This window comes from Thecamonas trahens (genome assembly GCF_000142905.1).
Source record: "Thecamonas trahens ATCC 50062 unplaced genomic scaffold supercont1.9, whole genome shotgun sequence".
In the NCBI taxonomy this organism is placed as follows: Eukaryota; order Apusomonadida; family Apusomonadidae; genus Thecamonas; species Thecamonas trahens.
The window spans coordinates 1-17,114 of record NW_013657671.1 but is presented as its reverse complement, the minus strand read 5'-3'; the positions used below and the strand labels follow the sequence as shown (position 1 = coordinate 17,114).

Sequence of the window (17,114 nt, the reverse complement as noted above, 5' to 3'; positions counted from 1 at the left end):
CCCAAGGCATCCGTGGCCGGCGGCTGCCGCTCCTGCTGCGGTCGCAGCGGGTGGTCTTGCGACGAAGCACAGCGTCGGTGGCGTGACCGATATCGACCAGATCTACGTTGCTGGTGAAGATTCGGGCTCGGGTTCGGGCTCGGGTTCGGGCTCCGGCTCGGGCGAGGCTTCCGATGCCGCCGACGACGACGTTGGCGCTTCGGACGAGCCCGCTGCGCCTGCTGCCGCCGAGGAGCCCGCCGAGCCTGCTGCCGCCGAGGAGCCTGTCGAGCCTACTGCCGCCGAGGAGCCTGTCGAGCCTGCTGTCGCCGCCGACGACGGGGCTGATGGCGATAGCGGTAGCGATGCTCCTGTCGCTGCGGCTGTGGCTGCTGGTGCAGGTGCTGCTGTTGTTGCCGGTGCTGCTGTTGCTGCATCGTCTGGTGACGAGCCTGCCCCTGCTGCGACCAAGACCGTGGTTGTGGAGGACTCTGCTCCGGTTGTCTCGCGCATCACCAAGACGACCGAGTCGTCGTCCATCGCCGCCGCTCCGCCTATCGTGCTTGCCGGTGACGCTGGCGGTGTCCAGCCACTCGTCTCCAAGTCGGCGACGGTGTCGGTTGACGCTACCGGTCCCAACGCGGACGTGCTCGGCAAGAACACACCCGAGTCTGCCGTGGCTGCTCGTGTGGTGCCCAAGTCATCCGTGGCCGGCGCTGCCGCTCCTGCTGCGCTCGCAGCGGGTGGTCTTGCGACGAAGCACAGCGTCGGTGGCGTGACCGATGTTGACCAGATCTACGTTGCTGGTGAAGATTCGGGCTCGGGTTCGGGCTCGGGTTCGGGCTCCGGCTCGGGCGAGGCTTCCGATGCCGCCGACGACGTTGGCGCTTCGGACGAACCCGCCGAGCCTGCTGCCGCCGACGAACCCGCCGAGCCTGCTGCCGCCGACGACAACGGGGCTGATGGCGATGACGGCAGCGATGCTGCTGTCGTTGCGGCTGTGGCTGCTGGTGCAGGTGCTGCTGTTGTTGCCGGTGCTGCTGTTGCTGCATCGTCTGACGACGAGCCAGCCCCTGCTGCACCGAAGACCGTGGTTGTGGAGGACTCTGCTCCGGTTGTCTCGCGCGTGTGTAAGACGACCGAGTCGTCGTCCATCGCCGCCGCTCCGCCCATCGTGCTTGCCGGTGACGCTGGCGGTGTCCAGCCGCTCGTCTCGAAGTCGGCGACGGTGTCGGTTGATGCGACTGGTCCTAACGCTGACGTGCTCGGCAAGAACACACCCGAGTCTGCCGTGGCTACTCGTGTGGTGCCCAAGTCATCCGTGGCCGGCGCTGCCGCTCCTGCTGCGCTCGCAGCCGGTGGTCTTGCGACGAAGCACAATGTCGGTGGCGTGACCGATGTCGAGCAGATCTACGTTGCTGGTGAAGATTCGGGCTCGGGCTCGGGCTCCGGCTCGGACGCAGCCTCGGATGCCGCCGACGACGACGTTGGCGCTTCGGACGAACCCGCCGAGCCTGCTGCCGCCGAGGATGCTGTCGAGCCTACTGCCGCCGAGGAGCCTGTCGAGCCTGCTGTCGCCGACGACGACGGGGCTGATGGCGATGACGGTAGCGATGCTCCTGTCGCTGCGGCTGTGGCTGCTGGTGCAGGTGCTGCTGTTGTTGCCGGTACTGCTGTTGCTGCATCGTCTGGTGACGAGCCAGCCCCTGCTGCACCGAAGACAGTGGTTGTGGAGGACTCTGCCCCAGTCGTCTCGCGCGTGTGCAAGACGACCGAGTCGTCGTCCATCGCCGCCGCTCCGCCCATTGTGCTTGCCGGTGACGCTGGTGGTGTCCAGCCGCTCGTCTCGAAGTCGGCGACGGTGTCGATCGACGCTACTGGTCCCAACGCGGACGTGCTCGGCAAGAACACGCCCGAGTCTGCCGTGGCTGCTCGTGTGGTGCCCAAGTCATCCGTGGCCGGCGCAACGGCCGGTGTTGGTGCTTTTGCCGCCGGCGGTCTCGCGACCAAGCACAACGTCGGTGGCGTGACCGATGTCGACCAGATCTACGTTGCTGGTGAGGAGTCGGGCTCGGGCTCGGGCTCCGGCTCGGGCTCCGGCTCGGGCGAGGCTTCCGATGCCGCCGACGACAACGTTGGCGCTTCGGACGAGCCCGCCGAGCCTGCTGCCGCCGACGAACCCGCCGAGCCTGCTGCCGCCGAGGAGCCTGCCGAGCCTGCTGTCGCCGAGGAGCCTGTCGAGCCTGCTTACGCGGACGACGACGGGGCTGATGGCGATAACGGTAGCGATGCTGCTGTCGTTGCGGCTGTGGCTGCTGGCGCAGGTGCTGCTGTTGTTGCCGGTGCTGCTGTTGCTGGCGACGAGCCAGCCCCTGCTGCACCGAAGACAGTGGTTGTGGAGGACTCTGCTCCGGTTGTCTCGCGCGTGTGCAAGACGACCGAGTCGTCGTCCATCGCCGCCGCTCCGCCTATCGTGCTTGCCGGTGACGCTGGCGGTGTCCAGCCACTCGTCTCCAAGTCGGCGACGGTGTCGGTTGATGCGACTGGTCCCAACGCTGACGTACTCGGCAAGAACACACCCGAGTCTGCCGTGGCTGCTCGTGTGGTGCCCAAGGCATCCGTGGCCGGCGCTGCCGCTCCTGCTGCGGTCGCAGCGGGTGGTCTTGCGACGAAGCACAGCGTCGGTGGCGTGACCGATGTTGACCAGATCTACGTTGCTGGTGAGGAGTCGGGCTCGGGTTCGGGATCGGGTTCGGGCTCCGACTCGGGCGAGGCTTCCGATGCCGCTGACGACGACGTTGGCGCTTCGGACGAGCCCGCCGAGCCTGCTGCCGCCGACGAACCCGCCGAGCCTGCTGCCGCCGAGGAGCCTGCCGAGCCTGCTGTCGCCGAGGAGCCTGTCGAGCCTGCTGTCGCCGACGACGACGGGGCTGATGGCGATAACGGTAGCGATGCTCCTGTCGTTGCGGCTGTGGCTGTTGGTGCAGGTGCTGCTGTTGTTGCCGGTGCTGCTGTTGCTGGCGACGAGCCAGCCCCTGCTCCACCGAAGACCGTGGTTGTGGAGGACTCTGCCCCAGTCGTCTCGCGCATCACCAAGACGACCGAGTCGTCGTCCATCGCCGCCGCTCCGCCCATCGTGCTTGCCGGTGACGCTGGCGGTGTCCAGCCGCTCGTCTCGAAGTCGGCGACGGTGTCGGTTGATGCGACTGGTCCCAACGCGGATGTGCTCGGCAAGAACACACCCGAGTCTGCTGTGGCTGCTCGTGTGGTGCCCAAGGCATCCGTGGCCGGCGCTGCCGCTCCTGCTGCGGTCGCAGCGGGTGGTCTCGCGACCAAGCACAACGTCGGTGGCGTGACCGATGTTGACCAGATCTACGTTGCTGGTGAGGAGTCGGGCTCGGGCTCGGGCTCGGACGAGGCTTCCGATGCCGCCGACGACAACGTTGGCGCTTCGGACGAGCCCGCCGAGCCTGCTGCCGCCGAGGATGCTGTCGAGCCTGCTGCCGCCCAGGAGCCTGCCGAGGCCGCTGCCGCCGACGACAACGGGGCTGATGGCGATGACGGCAGCGATGCTTCTGTCGTTGCGGCTGTGGCTGCTGGTGCGGGTGCTGCTGTTGTTGCCGGTGCTGCTGTTGCTGCATCGTCTGACGACGAGCCAGCCCCTGCTGCACCGAAGACAGTGGTTGTGGAGGACTCTGCTCCGGTCGTCTCGCGCATCGCGAAGAGCACCGAGTCGTCGTCCATCGCCGCCGCTCCACCCATTGTGCTTGCTGGTGACGCTGGCGGTGTCCAGCCGCTCGTCTCCAAGTCGGCGACGGTGTCGGTTGACGCTACCGGTCCCAACGCGGATGTGCTCGGCAAGAACACACCCGAGTCTGCTGTGGCTGCTCGTGTGGTGCCCAAGGCATCCGTGGCCGGCGCTGCCGCTCCTGCTGCGGTCGCAGCGGGTGGTCTTGCGACGAAGCACAGCGTCGGTGGCGTGACCGATGTCGACCAGATCTACGTTGCTGGTGAAGATTCGGGGTCGGGTTCGGGCTCGGGTTCGGGCTCCGGCTCGGGCGAGGCTTCCGATGCCGCCGACGACGTTGGCGCTTCGGACGAACCCGCCGAGCCTGCTGTCGCCGAGGAGCCTGTCGAGCCTGCTGTCGCCGACGACGACGGGGCTGATGGCGATGACGGTAGCGATGCTCCTGTCGTTGCGGCTGTGGCTGCTGGTGCAGGTGCTGCTGTTGTTGCCGGCGCTGCTGTTGCTGCATCGTCTGGCGACGAGCCAGCCCCTGCTGCACCGAAGACCGTGGTTGTGGAGGACTCTGCTCCGGTTGTCTCGCGCGTGTGCAAGACGACCGAGTCGTCGTCCATCGCCGCCGCTCCGCCTATCGTGCTTGCCGGTGACGCTGGCGGTGTCCAGCCGCTCGTCTCGAAGTCGGCGACGGTGTCGGTTGATGCGACTGGTCCCAACGCTGACGTACTCGGCAAGAACACACCCGAGTCTGCCGTGGCTGCTCGTGTGGTGCCCAAGGTATCCGTGGCCGGCGCTGCCGCTCCTGCTGCGGTCGCAGCGGGTGGTCTTGCGACGAAGCACAATGTCGGTGGCGTGACCGATGTCGAGCAGATCTACGTTGCTGGTGAAGATTCGGGCTCGGGCTCGGGCTCGGGCTCGGACGAGGCTTCCGATGCCGCCGACGACAACGTTGGCGCTTCGGACGAGCCCGCCGAGCCTGCTGCCGCCGAGGATGCTGTCGAGCCTGCTGCCGCCCAGGAGCCTGTCGAGCCTGCTGTCGCCGACGACGACGGTGCTGATGGCGATAACGGTAGCGATGCTCCTGTCGTTGCGGCTGTGGCTGCTGGTGCAGGTGCTGCTGTTGTTGCCGGTGCTGCTGTTGCTGGCGACGAGCCAGCCCCTGCTGCGACCAAGACCGTGGTTGTGGAGAACTCTGCCCCAGTCGTCTCGCGCGTGTGCAAGACGACCGAGTCGTCGTCCATCGCCGCCGCTCCGCCTATCGTGCTTGCCGGTGACGCTGGCGGTGTCCAGCCGCTCGTCTCCAAGTCGGCGACGGTGTCGATTGACGCTACCGGTCCCAACGCGGACGTGCTTGGCAAGAACACACCCGAGTCTGCCGTGGCTGCTCGTGTGGTGCCCAAGGCATCCGTGGCCGGCGCTGCCGCTCCTGCTGCGGTCGCAGCGGGTGGTCTTGCGACGAAGCACAGCGTCGGTGGCGTGACCTTTGTTGCTGGTGAAGATTCGGGGTCGGGTTCGGGCTCGGGCTCGGGCTCCGGCTCGGACGAGGCTTCTGATGCCGCTGACGACAACGTTGGCGCTTCGGACGAGCCCGCCGAGCCTGCTGTCACCGAGGAGCCTGTCGAGCCTGCTGCCGCCGACGACGACGGGGCTGATGGCGATGACGGTAGCGATGCTCCTGTCGTTGCGGCTGTGGCTGCTGGTGCAGGTGCTGCCGGCGCTGCTGTTGCTGCATCGTCTGGCGACGAGCCAGCCCCTGCTGCACCGAATACCGTGGTTGTGGAGAACTCTGCCCCAGTCGTCTCGCGCGTGTGCAAGACGACCGAGTCGTCGTCCATCGCCGCCGCTCCGCCTATTGTGCTTGCCGGTGACGCTGGCGGTGTCCAGCCGCTCGTCTCCAAGTCGGCGACGGTGTCGGTTGATGCGACTGGTCCCAACGCGGACGTACTCGGCAAGAACACGCCCGAGTCTGCCGTGGCTGCTCGTGTGGTGCCCAAGGCATCTGTGGCCGGCGCTGCCGCTCCTGCTGCGCTCGCAGCCGGCGGTCTCGCAACCAAGCACAACGTCGGTGGCGTGACCGATGTTGACCAGATCTACGTTGCTGGTGAGGAGTCGGGCTCGGGTTCGGGCTCGAGCTCGGGTTCAGGCTCGTACTCTAGCTCTGATAGTGACGACGACCTGTCGGCTTCTGAGGCGCTTGGTGTGACTCCAACCACCGACGCTCGTAGTGGCAAGGACGTGGTGCCGCCGGTCTCCCACACCAGTGATGTTGCCATGACAACCCCTCCGGCGGCTGCCACCCAATTTCTTGTGGAAGACCCACCCGCAGTCATCTCACGCGTCTGTACCACTACCGAGTCTGCAGCTGTCTCGGCAGCGCCTCCGATTGTACTTGGTGCCCGCTCGCATAAGCCTGGCAGCATCCAGTCGCTGGTCTCCAAGGCCGCTTCTGTCTCGGTTGATGACGTCGCCTCGTCAAATGCACTCGGCAACGCCCCAGTCGCGGTCACTACAGTCGGTACACGCCTTGTCGCCAAGCCTACCGCGACCACTGCTCCAGAATCGTCGTCGCCGCCCGTCGTCCCGCTTGTCACCACCCACCACATCGGAGGCGTCGTCGATGGCGACGTCATTTACACCGTTGGAGATACTACCGATGGCGTCGATGCAAGCACCGACTCGGAACCGCGCCACGCGGAACTTGGTCTTGCCTCGCCAGAAGAGCAAAAGGCTGTCCAGGATGCCACTGAAGTTCGTGTCGCCGCCCAGGCTGGGCCGATCGCCGACGCCATCAAGGCCCAGGTCGCCCAACATGGTCTGAATGACGCATCTGAAGAGCCCGCGCCTGTTGTAGATGTGATGGTCGAAGAGGCTGTCCCTGCGACCATCCCGCTCTGGGGCACTGCCTTTACGCCTGACCAGCTCGTCTGCGTCTGGTGCGGTGTCGGCCCAGATGCCAAGGTCCTGGTTCCCACCACGGACCCCCGCCAGTCTAGTGATGTCGTCCCGGCCTGTGTCGCCTGTCTCGTCGACCACTCTGGTCATGGTGCTGGCAACGATCACGTCTGTGAGCTTTGCTTGCGTCCGCTAGACATTCCAGGGCAGCTCCCGGCCGAGCACCGGACAGTTGTGTCCTCGTCGTCAGCCGCCCGTCTCGGTGCCTCCGGCGGCTCGATCGATATCGATACCGACGATCTCTTGGGTCTCTCTGATCGCTCGCTCACCTACGGCAATGCTGCTCATGTCGAAGAGGAGTTTGAGGTCTGATCGCCCTGCCCAACGTAAACGCATTCATTTTGGAGTTTGGTACGTGCGACACGCTGCCGGCTCGGGCATCCGTCGCTTGAGGATCGCCACGTCGCCGGCCCGCATCTCGCCGTGCTCGTCAAACACCGCGCCCATGTGCTCGCCTGCCTCCGACCGCACCACGTCCACACACTTGCCGCCAAGCGTCGTACACGACCAGCAGTCGTGCTCAAATACCGAGCCTTTGATCAGCGGCCACACGTAGCTGTTGACAAAGTGCATGTCGTTAAAAAAGACGTGCGTGTCGGCGTGATTCACAATGAGCTCCCGTATGTTGTGAATGGGTGTGCGCCCACCCCAAAGCATGGTCCACATCGGAAACCGTGAGTGCTCTGGATGGTCGCGAATGACATGGTAGTCTTTGCCGGATACCAGCCACTCGTTCACCGCCGCCACATCCCGCTCCATCAGTCGCGCGTCCACGTCGCGCACAGCATACGCGTCCAGCTCGCCCTCCGCCACCAGAAATCGCCAGTACATGCCAGCCTGTGATCCTTCGATCCCTGCATCAGAGCAGTCTACAAGCTCGGCTCCCAGCGCTGTCAGCTCCTCCAGAACAGCCGCTGGCACGCTCTTGTCGTGGTAGAATCGAGCGATCCAGCCGGGAAACAGCTCCCGCACCAACTTGGCATTCTCCACCGCTCCAACCATAAACTTGGCTGTGTCCGAGTAAAGTGAGAATGCAAACACTCGCTTACCAACATCATACTCCGTTGCATCCGCGTCTGCATCCGCGCCGCCATACAAACCAGCCCGCGACGATGATGACGACGAGCCCTGTGACGACAGCTGTGAGCCGGTCCATGCCGACGACGACGACCACAGTCGTGGCGACTCTGCCTCATCGCCACCATCTCCACGCCGGCCAACTCTACCCCCTGACTCCTGAGATCCATCCATTGATGGCGGCGGATGCGTGCGAGAAGTCGTCGGCAACGTCTGCCGATGCGTCGACGTCGCACTCGCTGCCGCCGACGGCTGAGCCGCCAGGCGAGCCGAAGCAAAGACAAAGACCACAACAATGCCCACCACAAGCAGCATCAGCGCAGCGAGCGACGAGCGCATGGATGACGTCGGTGTTGTCAGCGAGTAGTAGCGGATGCCGTCGAACTACTTGAACAAAGCGCCGTGGGTCGAGCCAAGAGAGAGTGCGCCGTGTGCAAAGTGGGCGACTCGGACGGCCAAGGGCGTGGGCGCAGGCGTGGGCGGGACAGACTCGTCGCCAGGGCGCGACAAGACGACAAGGCGGTTGGGTGTGGGCGGTATGGCTGCGTCAGAGACTGTAGGTGTGAAGGTTGCGCTTGTGGCTCCGGGCGAGGCAAAGCCGCGAGAGGTGGGCATCTGTGCCGGGAGGGTGGTCTTTGCTGACGAGCTGCGCGTCGGTCACGTCCCGGACGGCGCCTATCTTCGCCTCTATGGCTCCGTGACCGCCGTGGATCTTGCCGCCGACAAAGCGTACGTCGATGACGCCGTTACTCTCGCTACGCCTCTGCTAGATGCCGACTCGGCTCTCATTCCCGGTCGTCAGGTCGCGGCTCTTGGCTGCTGGCAGGACGGTGTGCTCGTCGCTCGCCTCGTTGTCTCAGCCGCTGATCTCGATCTCGCTCTTGTTCGCAGAGCCCGTGACGCACGTGATGCCGTCTTTCCACAACCGTGGCAGTAGTAGCCGTCCAGTCGGTCTCCGATATCCATCCCGTCGCTCCCGTCGGGCCGTCGAGCCGTCGCCCAGCAGCCAGAGGTTCCTGTCCAGCTGTGACTTGGTTTGTTGCCTCTCCGCAGACTCTGAGACTACACCATCAGCACACGTGACTGCCACGAGTCCTCCTCGCCGGGATCCGGCCCATGTCATCGCAAGTCTCTCTACAATCGTCTTGCTTGTCTCCCTGTCGCAGAGGCCAAGCCACCCTTAGTTTACCGCGATCCTTACAACGTGATCTCCAAGAGCGCCCTTGGACTATCTCTATTTCTGCCCTCTGCTCATATACATCATGTCTTTTGCCTTGTGCTCCCGTGATCTTGCGCCATGCCCAGCAAGCCGCCTACTGCTTACTATGTCACCTCAACCATGATCTCCGATTCTCACCTCATCCTTTTTCAGCATCTCAAACAGCCGCATCATCCATGCTACGCCCGCTCTTTGCCTCTCCTTCCATCCACCGTAACCTCAGCATTGCACTAACTTCACTTTGCTACCACCAACTCGTCACGATCGTCCCATTCCCACCCCCACGACCTTCTCGTCCGGCCCACCGGAAGCAAACGATTGCCACTCGTTTTGCCATTCGTTTTTGGTCATGCCGCACTCTGCCACTCCCGCACCGCCGCATCCGCGTCCAACAGCCCATCGACGACCGCCGAGACCCCACACACCACCATTTCCCCACCACATAGTGTAGTCATGTCTTGCACATCACCTCTACTGCTGCGATTGTCGATATCCAGCCCTTATCGTTCACATTCCACCGGACACTATCACGTCGGCCCGCTCACGACTCGCGCACTCTGCTCGGCCGCTCGCCGACGACGACGCTGAGCACCACTTGACCCGGGACCAGCAGAGGTGGAGAGCATGTCGTCTATGGAGCATGTGCCACTGGCGACACGATTGCGGGCGCGGCGGATGTCGACTGTGCTACCCACCCGCGCTGGAGCCCCGCTGGCAGACACGGCCATGACGCTGCGGCGGATGCGCAAGACGCGGACGCACACAGCTGTGCTCGGCAAGGTGAGCGAGGTGGAGAGGGCAAGGGTGCGAAAGCAAGCGGGGAGCGAGGTTGTCGACGACTGGAAGGCCGTGGCGGCGTATCGGCTCGACTACTTCTTTGCCACCTTTCCGAGCTCAAAGTACCTTCTGCTCGCCGTCGTCACCGCCGTCCTCATCGTTGTGGGTGGCTTGCTGTACTACGTTGCGGCGTGGGACCGATCGCTGAGTGAAGCCTTGTGGATGTCGTGGGTCATGGTTGCAGACCCGGGCACACACGCCGAGGAGAATGGCCTTGGCCCACGGGCAGTCGGCGTCGCTCTCACTCTCGGCGGCATGCTCTTCTTTGCTTTGCTCGTCGGTCTCATCGGCGACGGCATTGCCCAGAAGATGGAGTCGCTTAAGGAGGGCCGTTCGGCGGTTGTCGAGTCGGGCCACTCGCTCATTCTCGGCTGGACGCCCAATATTGTGCCCATGATTGTGCAGATTGCGCTCGCCAACGAGTCCGAGGGCGGTGGGACGGTGGTCATCATGGCGGCCATGCCCAAGGAGGAGATGGACACCATGCTCATGGAGGAGCTGAGTCCAGAGATGCTGCGCGGAACGCGAGTTGTCACTCGCTCCGGTTCGCCCATCGACGTTTACGATCTGCGCAAGTGCTCGGTCCCGACGGCGCGCTCGATCGTGGTCCTCTCACCCGGCGGCAGCGCCGACGAAGCCGACGCTCAGGTTGTCCGCTCGTGCCTGGCGCTCGCGTCGTCGCCGTCGCTCTCGGGCCATGTCGTGGTCGAGCTCTCGGACGTTGACAACCTGGACATTGTCAAGCTCGCCATGTCGTCGTCGTCCGTAGAGGTCATCCCCGTCGTGGCCCACGACATCATGGGCCGCATCATGATCCAGTGCTCACGCGAGCCAGGCCTCGCCTCCATCTTTGCCCACCTCCTTGAGTTTGACCGCAACGAGCTCTACGTCCAAGTCTGGCCGCAACTGGAGGGTGTGTCGTTTGCCGCGGTCCTCGCAGCCTTTGACGGCGCTGTTCCAGTCGGCATCAAGTACGGCAACTCCCGAGCAGGCAAATCGCCGCTCGTCATGCTTCCGCCGTCCGACTACGTTCTGCAAACTGGCGACGCCGTTGTCGTCATTGCCGAGGACAACGACTCGTACACCCTCCGGCCGCGCTCGGCCTGGGCTCTGCCCGGCTCGCCATCGCCTGCGCTCGACGCGCCCGAGCCGCCGCACCCGGCAGAGCACGTCCTGTTCTGCGGCTGGCGCCGCGACGTCGAGGACATGATCGTGGAGCTCGACCAGTGGGTCGCACCAGGCTCGTCCCTCACCGTCCTCTCCCCGCTTACCCTTGCTGAGCGCCACGAGGCGACCCGCGATGGCGTCATCCCGTCGACAACCAACATGAACCTCTATCATGTGACCGGCAACCCCATCGCGCGAAGCCAGCTCGAGGCACTCCCACTCGAGCACTTTGACGTGGTCATGGTCCTTGGTGGCGACAACGCCGGCGCGCCGTCGTCCGGCATGGCTTCAGACTCGCAGACTATGGTCACCATGCTCCTCGTCCGCGACATCCAGACCAAGCGTGGCAACCCCGACTCGGTCATCGTCTCGGAAATCCTCGACCCGCGCACCACCTCGGTCCTGCACATTGTGCAACGAGGTAGTGTGTGTATGTAGTAGGGTACACGATGGTCCTCACCCAGATCGCTGAGCAGTCGGTCATGGCTGACATTGTTGACGCCCTTTTCACCGCAGAAGGCCCCGAAATTCACATCAAGCACATGTGGCTCTACGCCGACGACGGCGAGACGCTTTCCTTCTACCAGCTTACTTCGCGCGCGCTCGCGCGCGGCCACATCCTCATCGGCTACCGCAGGCCCGACACTGATCCTGATCCTGTTCTTAACCCCCTCGACAAGTCCACGCCCATCGTCTGGCACAAAGACGACTACGTTGTCGTCATCTCCGAGGACTAGCACCTCCCTGAGTGGGCCTTTTGTTAAAAAAAGGAGAGTGCCGCCGATAAATACTTTCGCTTTGCGTCAGCAAAGCACTCGCCGCGACCACCCGCACCGCAAAGTAGCACTTGAGACACGCGAGGATCTGCTTGCACGAGTAGCTGGCCGGAAAGTAGCTCCGTCCGTCCTCGGCAAACCAGTCCGCAAAGCCGGACATGTCAAAGGCCCGGCCGCCGACGTCGGCGTCGCGGCCCGAGCCGAGCCAGCCGAACGCGCGCCCGGATGCGGCGTCGGGCACGGCCGGGACGGCGTTGAGCGCGTTGCGGAGGCTCACGAGCATCGGCGGGCCGCCGCGCGGGAGCTCGGACCACTCGAAGAGCGCGTCGTCGGCGGTCTCGGGCGAATAGCCGGTGCGCGACCAGACCTTGCACCCACCGACGACGCGGCGGACAAAGTAGCGGACGAGCCGGTCGTAGACCTGCTGGCGCGTGTGGTTGGCCGTAAAGTGCTCGGCGCCGTGCTCCTTGAACCACCGCCCAAAGCCCGACATGGCGAACGGCCGCGTCCCCGTCGACGCGTCGGCCCACTCGTCGGCGAGCCACCCAAACGCCCGCGAGCGGACGGCGCCCGTCACGTACGGCACCGAGTCGAGCGCGTTGCGGAGGAAGATGAGCGCGTGCGTGCCAACAAGCACCGGCGTCGCGTCCGGCCCGCGCTCCAGCTGCCGCACCCGCCGCGCGTTGGTCCCGCCGCCGCGCTCGCCCGGGAGCGCCGCCCACACGCCGTCGAGCAGGCGCGCCGTCGGCCGCTCGTCCGCCAGCCAGTGCGGCGCAGAGAGGGGGGGCGAGGCGAGCGGCGTCACGCGCCACACGGCGTCGAGCGTGAACGCCACGCCCGGGCCGAACAGCGGCAAGGCGACGGGCGGGAGGTCGATGACAGCGGCGTCGGCGGCGGCGGCGTCGGCCTCGAGCTTGTACTCGGCGCCAAACGCGGCGAGCACGGGCGGCCAGAAGCAGCGCTCGCAGAGGGTGAGCGGGCCGGCGACGCCGTGGGCGGCGGTGACGAGGTAGTCGCTCGCGCCGCGGCAGGCCGGGGTGTAGCACGCGCGGAAGGGGCCGAGGGCCGGCGGCCACGGGGGGCCACGGGGCGGCGGAGACGGTCGGCGAGGAGCGTCTCGACCATCCACCGGCCAAACATGGTGTGTGCGCCGGGCGTGTCGTCGAACATCCCGGGGCGCGACATGGTGGGGGTGGTGGAGGGTGAGGTGGGGTGGGGATGTGAGGTGTTGCGCTCCGAGCGCGTTTGAAAATATGAAGTGCGGGCGGGCGGCGCCGCCCGGCGGGCGGGGCTGCCGGCACGTCGCGGCGCCAGAGTCTGTGCTCGTGGGCGACGAAGTGAGGGTGGCGGCGTCCGACGGGAAGGTTGCCTATCCGACGGGGCGCAAGTCATACTAACAGCTGAGGATCGTGCGTGGTGGGAAGGCTCACGCACCTTATCATCGCAGAGGCTGGCGGACGGATTTACCGGCTCGCCACCGTGTTACCCACGATCTCGAGCAAGGCCTCGCGCGTCGCGGCGACGCGCTGAAAGCGCTTTTCCACGCTCCCCTGGCTTGCGCGCGCACCAGAGCCGTGCGACGACGACGAGGCGCTGCTCGACGCAGCCGTCGGCGCGGCGCTCGACCGCGCCGCGCCCGACCGGAGCGCGCGCCGTGGCCGGGGTGTCGTGTCATCAGCCTCTGTCTCATCATCAGACGAGCCTTCCTCGCTCGCAAAGACGTCGACGTCCTCGTCCGCCACGAGGCGCTCCACCCAAGCGCTCACGGACGCCGCCCCTTCAGCAGAGGCTGCCGCCCGCACGCCCTCGCTGACGTCGTCCCAGTACGCGAGGACCAGCGCGCCCAACACGACGCGCACGTACTCGGCCGCCGGCGTCACCACGCGCGTGCCCAGCCCCAGCTGCCACGGCCCGTCGTCCCACGCCGAGTCGGGGAGGTCGAACGCCACGTTGACGCGGAAGAGGTCGGTCACGACGCCGACCATCGGACGCCACGGAGCCTCCTCGGCGCGTGATGCCTCCCGCGACGTCGCGTACGCCGCAACCTCGAGGAGGAGCTGGTCCTTGGCGCTCCCGCCCCCGCCCGCCAGCCGGTCGAACGGCCGCTTGAGCTCGGCGAGAAACCAGAGACCAAGCTCGACCTCGACTGCGGCGTCGGCGTCGGCGCTCGCTGCGCCGAGCCCCACAAAGACGTCCGTCTTGCCCGTGTAGCTCCGCGCCGTGCGGTCCGTGACGGGCACCGTCACCGAGACCTCGGCGCCGCGCCCGTCAAAGACCTGCCACGCGTCGGCCACCGCGCCCGCCGCTTGCCCGAGCCACCACTGCGCGACGTAGAAGACCACCGAGTCCTCCGAGACTGCCGCCGACGAGCTGCTTGCCCCCGCCGCCTCGGCTACCGCGCGCTGACGCGCTCGTTCGACGACGAGGAACGAGCGGGCGAGCTCGAGGTCGGCCACAAGCGTGTCGGCGACGCCGGCCCCGAGCGCGCCGGCCACTGCTCCGCCGAGGAGGCTCATCACGTCGCTTCGCACGAGTTTGACGACAACATCGTCCTCCAGGTGCCGCCGGAACGCAGAGAACCGGAGCCCGCGCTGGCTCGAGCTCGAGTGCGAGCTGAACTCGGCCGACTCGTTCGCGCTACGCTCGCTCGGGACATACTCGGCGAGTGCAGCAGCGACGGCGGCGTCGAGCTCGTCGGGCGCGGCCGGCCACACGTCGCGGACGTACGCAGCCATGAACGCCCGGAGGTCGGGGACGGTGCCGAGGCGCCCGTCCGCCACGCATAGGACCGACGCTGTGGCTGCGGCGCGCGCATCCGACGCAGCAGCACGCGCCAACGCTTCTTCCCGTCCCGCCCGCTCTTCGGCGGCACGCGCCAATGCATCCTCCAACTCCCGACGCAAGCGTGCATTCTCCTCCTCGGCCATAGCGTGGCGAGCGAGTTGAGTGTGGAACACTTGGTCCAGCGGTGCTGGCGCGCGCCTGATCAAAAGTTTGTTCGGCTGGCGGGCGGACGCGGCGGCCGACGGCGCCATCGGGCTCGTCCCCACATCACCACGGCCAACGTCTTGTCTTTACGGTGCGAGCAGCCTCGTACGCCGGACTGCCATGTCCGAGTCGTCGACTCTGCCCTCCGGCAGCGGCAGCGCGTCGTCGTCCGACTCCGACTCGCCACCCGCCGCCGAGTCCCACCCGCCACTCGCGGCCGGCTCGGGTTCGGCAGCAGGCTCGAGCCGGCCGCCGACGGCGTTGGTAGAGTCAGGGACGGCAGGCCGCGTCACGCTCGAGCGGGTGACGGGCGCGCAGGTGGAGGCCGTGAGCAACTCGATCGCCCAGGGCGGTAACCCGCTGTACAAGAGCAAGATGGCGCCGATCGCGTCGATCTTCACCGAGTTTGACGTAAAGTACGGGAGCGAGTTTGCGAGCGACGACGCGGCGGTGGCGCGGGTGAGCCGCGAGAGCCTGCCGCTCGTCTTTGATCTGCTGCCGCCGGAACGGGCGACGGCGATGACGGTGGACGAGCTGGAGGACGCGGCGCTCGAGGTGTGGGCGCGGCTCGAGACGCCGACGCAGCGGCTGGCGTTCCTCTGGTACCCGCACGCCGACGCGCCGCGGCGGTACACGGGCGCCGACGTCGAGCCGCCGGGCAAGAAGCCGCTCGCCGTGTGGGAGGTTCCCGACGGCGAGGGGGGGGGACGCGCCTCTTACTCTTCGGGACGACAGACAAGATCAAGCGGGGGACGGCCGAGCCCGTGGTCCGGCTCGTGCCCGTGCCGGAGATCTACGAGCTGACGGGCGCCGAGGTGGTGGACATCTGCAACGCGGCGTCGTGGTCGCAGGCCGAGTTTAAGGCCGTCGGCAGCTGGCTGCGGCGCGCGATGCGGTGCGGCGACGGCGCCCTACGCCTCAACATGCTGCGGCGCGTGCAGACGACGCTGCTGCTCGTCGAGCTTGTGCAGCGAGTCGATGTATGCGTTCTGTTGCCTGTAAAAGGTCGAGACCCGCGACGGCATGGCCCTCACCGCCTCGTCGTTCATCCGCAGCGCCTCCAGCTCAGCGTGAGTGTGGAGTGTGGACACAAGGAGTTGAACGACATGTCGTGCACATGGCGATGAAAGATGCATTCACAGAGAAAGGCGGGGCGCCGATAGCTGCGCGGCTTGCGGTTTGTCCGTTCACTGCATGGTGTTGGAGACGTTGCCGAGCGCGCGACGGCGGGCGCGATGCTGGGCGATGCCCGCCCGACAACCGGCGAGTGCGAGCTCGTACGCGCTCTCAGCTGGCGCCTCGACCGCCACGCGCTCTAGATGCGCTTCGAGGAGCGCTGCCGAGACGCTCGGCCGGGCCGACAAAGCGCCACACCCATCAAAGTGCGTCGCGCCCGTGTCGTTGTAGTCGCCGACATCGTCGCTCAGACGCAGAGGCCGCGAGTCGCGCGGAGCCGCTCGTTCCGCACGGCAGATGCCCGACGTGGTCCGGGAACACGGCGCCGAGGAGGCCGACGAGCGCAAGCACGCAGTCGCGCGCGTCGAGCGCAGAGCCAGAGAGCGCGATCCGGGCGACGGCGTCGTCCGAGCCGGCGTCGAGGAGAAAGTGGAAGCGCATGACGTCGAGCGCCACGGCGGCCGCCAACGCGCCGTCTCGCGGCGGTGTTGCGAGCCCGATGTCGGTCGGCGCGGCGCGGGCAAACGCCACGGCCTCCCTCGACCGCCGTCTGGTCCTTCACCGCGTGCGCGCCGCCGCGCATCGCAAAGAACGGCCGCTTCAGCTCGAGGAGCACGACGCCCGAGGCGTCCGAGTCGGGCGGCGGCGGCGGCGATGGGCGCGCGAGCCGGCGCAGCGTGCGACGATCGGCCTCGCGGCTCGTCCCTGGCGGAAGCGGGAGCGCCGAGCCCGCGGCGTCGCCCTTGTGGCGCTCTTCGCTAACGCCTCGGGAAGCGCGTGGTGGAAGCATTTCGGGCCGTCCCACCTGCCATTGACATCGACATCCGGATGGGTCGGAGCTGGGTGGCTTGAGATTGTTGTTGGTTGGTGGGTGGGCAGTATGGCATGTGATGATTGAGGGGTGTGGGTGTCGGAGTCGGGAATGAGGATGGGGGCGAGCTAGAGCTCGGAGAGGAGGAGGAGGAGGAGAAAGAGGAAGCGGGGTGCGCGATGGGATGGTAGTGGGTATGGCCATGGCATGGGGGTGAGAGTTGTGGCTGCGACGATGGTGCTAGTGGTGGAAAAGGGGGTGAGGGTGGTGGTTGAGGGTAAGGGGGCGTAATGAGTATGGTAGGGGGGGATGAAGGGGGTTCGTGACGTGGGGTCGTGACGGGCGGAATGGTAGTGGGTATGGCGATTGGGCTTGCAGATTGATGTGGGT

The 17,114-nt window shown here is 66.4% G+C and overlaps 8 protein-coding genes across 9 annotated transcripts in view; 4 read left to right on the top strand and 4 right to left on the bottom strand.

Annotated features, from left to right (window-relative positions):
- AMSG_02213 overlaps positions 1 to 6,985 on the top strand; it is a gene marked incomplete at both ends in the record, with an annotated part of 10,341 nt that extends 3,356 nt beyond the window's left edge. For both annotated transcript variants that reach the window (XM_013905312.1, XM_013905311.1), the window contains one exon: positions 7 to 6,985. In XM_013905312.1, the coding sequence (XP_013760766.1) occupies positions 7 to 6,985 (6,979 nt within the window). The remainder of the gene's footprint in view (positions 1 to 6) is intronic.
- A 24-nt stretch (positions 6,986 to 7,009) lies between these two features.
- On the bottom strand, positions 7,010 to 7,979 carry AMSG_02212 (tetratricopeptide repeat domain-containing protein; the record flags this gene model as incomplete). The annotated part of the gene is made up of 1 exon (XM_013905310.1): positions 7,010 to 7,979. The coding sequence occupies exon 1, from the start codon at positions 7,922 to 7,924 to the stop codon at positions 7,010 to 7,012; it is 915 nt and encodes a 304-aa protein (XP_013760764.1). The 5' UTR covers positions 7,925 to 7,979.
- A 309-nt stretch (positions 7,980 to 8,288) lies between these two features.
- AMSG_02211 (uncharacterized protein) lies at positions 8,289 to 8,687 on the top strand (the record flags this gene model as incomplete). The annotated part of the gene is made up of 1 exon (XM_013905309.1): positions 8,289 to 8,687. The coding sequence occupies one exon, from the start codon at positions 8,289 to 8,291 to the stop codon at positions 8,685 to 8,687; it is 399 nt and encodes a 132-aa protein (XP_013760763.1).
- Positions 8,688 to 9,593: 906 nt separating this feature from the next.
- AMSG_02210 (DMI1 protein) lies at positions 9,594 to 11,710 on the top strand (the record flags this gene model as incomplete). The annotated part of the gene is made up of 2 exons (XM_013905308.1): positions 9,594 to 11,384; positions 11,438 to 11,710. The coding sequence occupies 2 exons, from the start codon at positions 9,594 to 9,596 to the stop codon at positions 11,708 to 11,710; spliced, it is 2,064 nt and encodes a 687-aa protein (XP_013760762.1).
- Positions 11,711 to 11,733: 23 nt separating this feature from the next.
- On the bottom strand, positions 11,734 to 12,934 carry AMSG_02209 (uncharacterized protein; the record flags this gene model as incomplete). Its single annotated transcript, XM_013905307.1, has 3 exons — positions 11,734 to 11,763; positions 11,799 to 12,765; positions 12,879 to 12,934. The coding sequence occupies 3 exons, from the start codon at positions 12,932 to 12,934 to the stop codon at positions 11,734 to 11,736; spliced, it is 1,053 nt and encodes a 350-aa protein (XP_013760761.1).
- A 278-nt stretch (positions 12,935 to 13,212) lies between these two features.
- Positions 13,213 to 14,676, bottom strand: AMSG_02208 (uncharacterized protein; the record flags this gene model as incomplete). Its single annotated transcript, XM_013905306.1, has 1 exon — positions 13,213 to 14,676. One exon carries the CDS (start codon positions 14,674 to 14,676, stop codon positions 13,213 to 13,215), a length of 1,464 nt encoding a protein of 487 aa, XP_013760760.1.
- A 181-nt stretch (positions 14,677 to 14,857) lies between these two features.
- Positions 14,858 to 15,811, top strand: AMSG_02207 (uncharacterized protein; the record flags this gene model as incomplete). Its single annotated transcript, XM_013905305.1, has 3 exons — positions 14,858 to 15,421; positions 15,478 to 15,717; positions 15,743 to 15,811. 3 exons carry the CDS (start codon positions 14,858 to 14,860, stop codon positions 15,809 to 15,811), a joined length of 873 nt encoding a protein of 290 aa, XP_013760759.1.
- Positions 15,812 to 16,649: 838 nt separating this feature from the next.
- AMSG_02206 (uncharacterized protein) lies at positions 16,650 to 17,019 on the bottom strand (the record flags this gene model as incomplete). The annotated part of the gene is made up of 1 exon (XM_013905304.1): positions 16,650 to 17,019. A coding segment is annotated over one exon (348 nt), but the record flags the coding sequence as incomplete, so codon positions are not given.
- Positions 17,020 to 17,114: the final 95 nt, after the last annotated feature.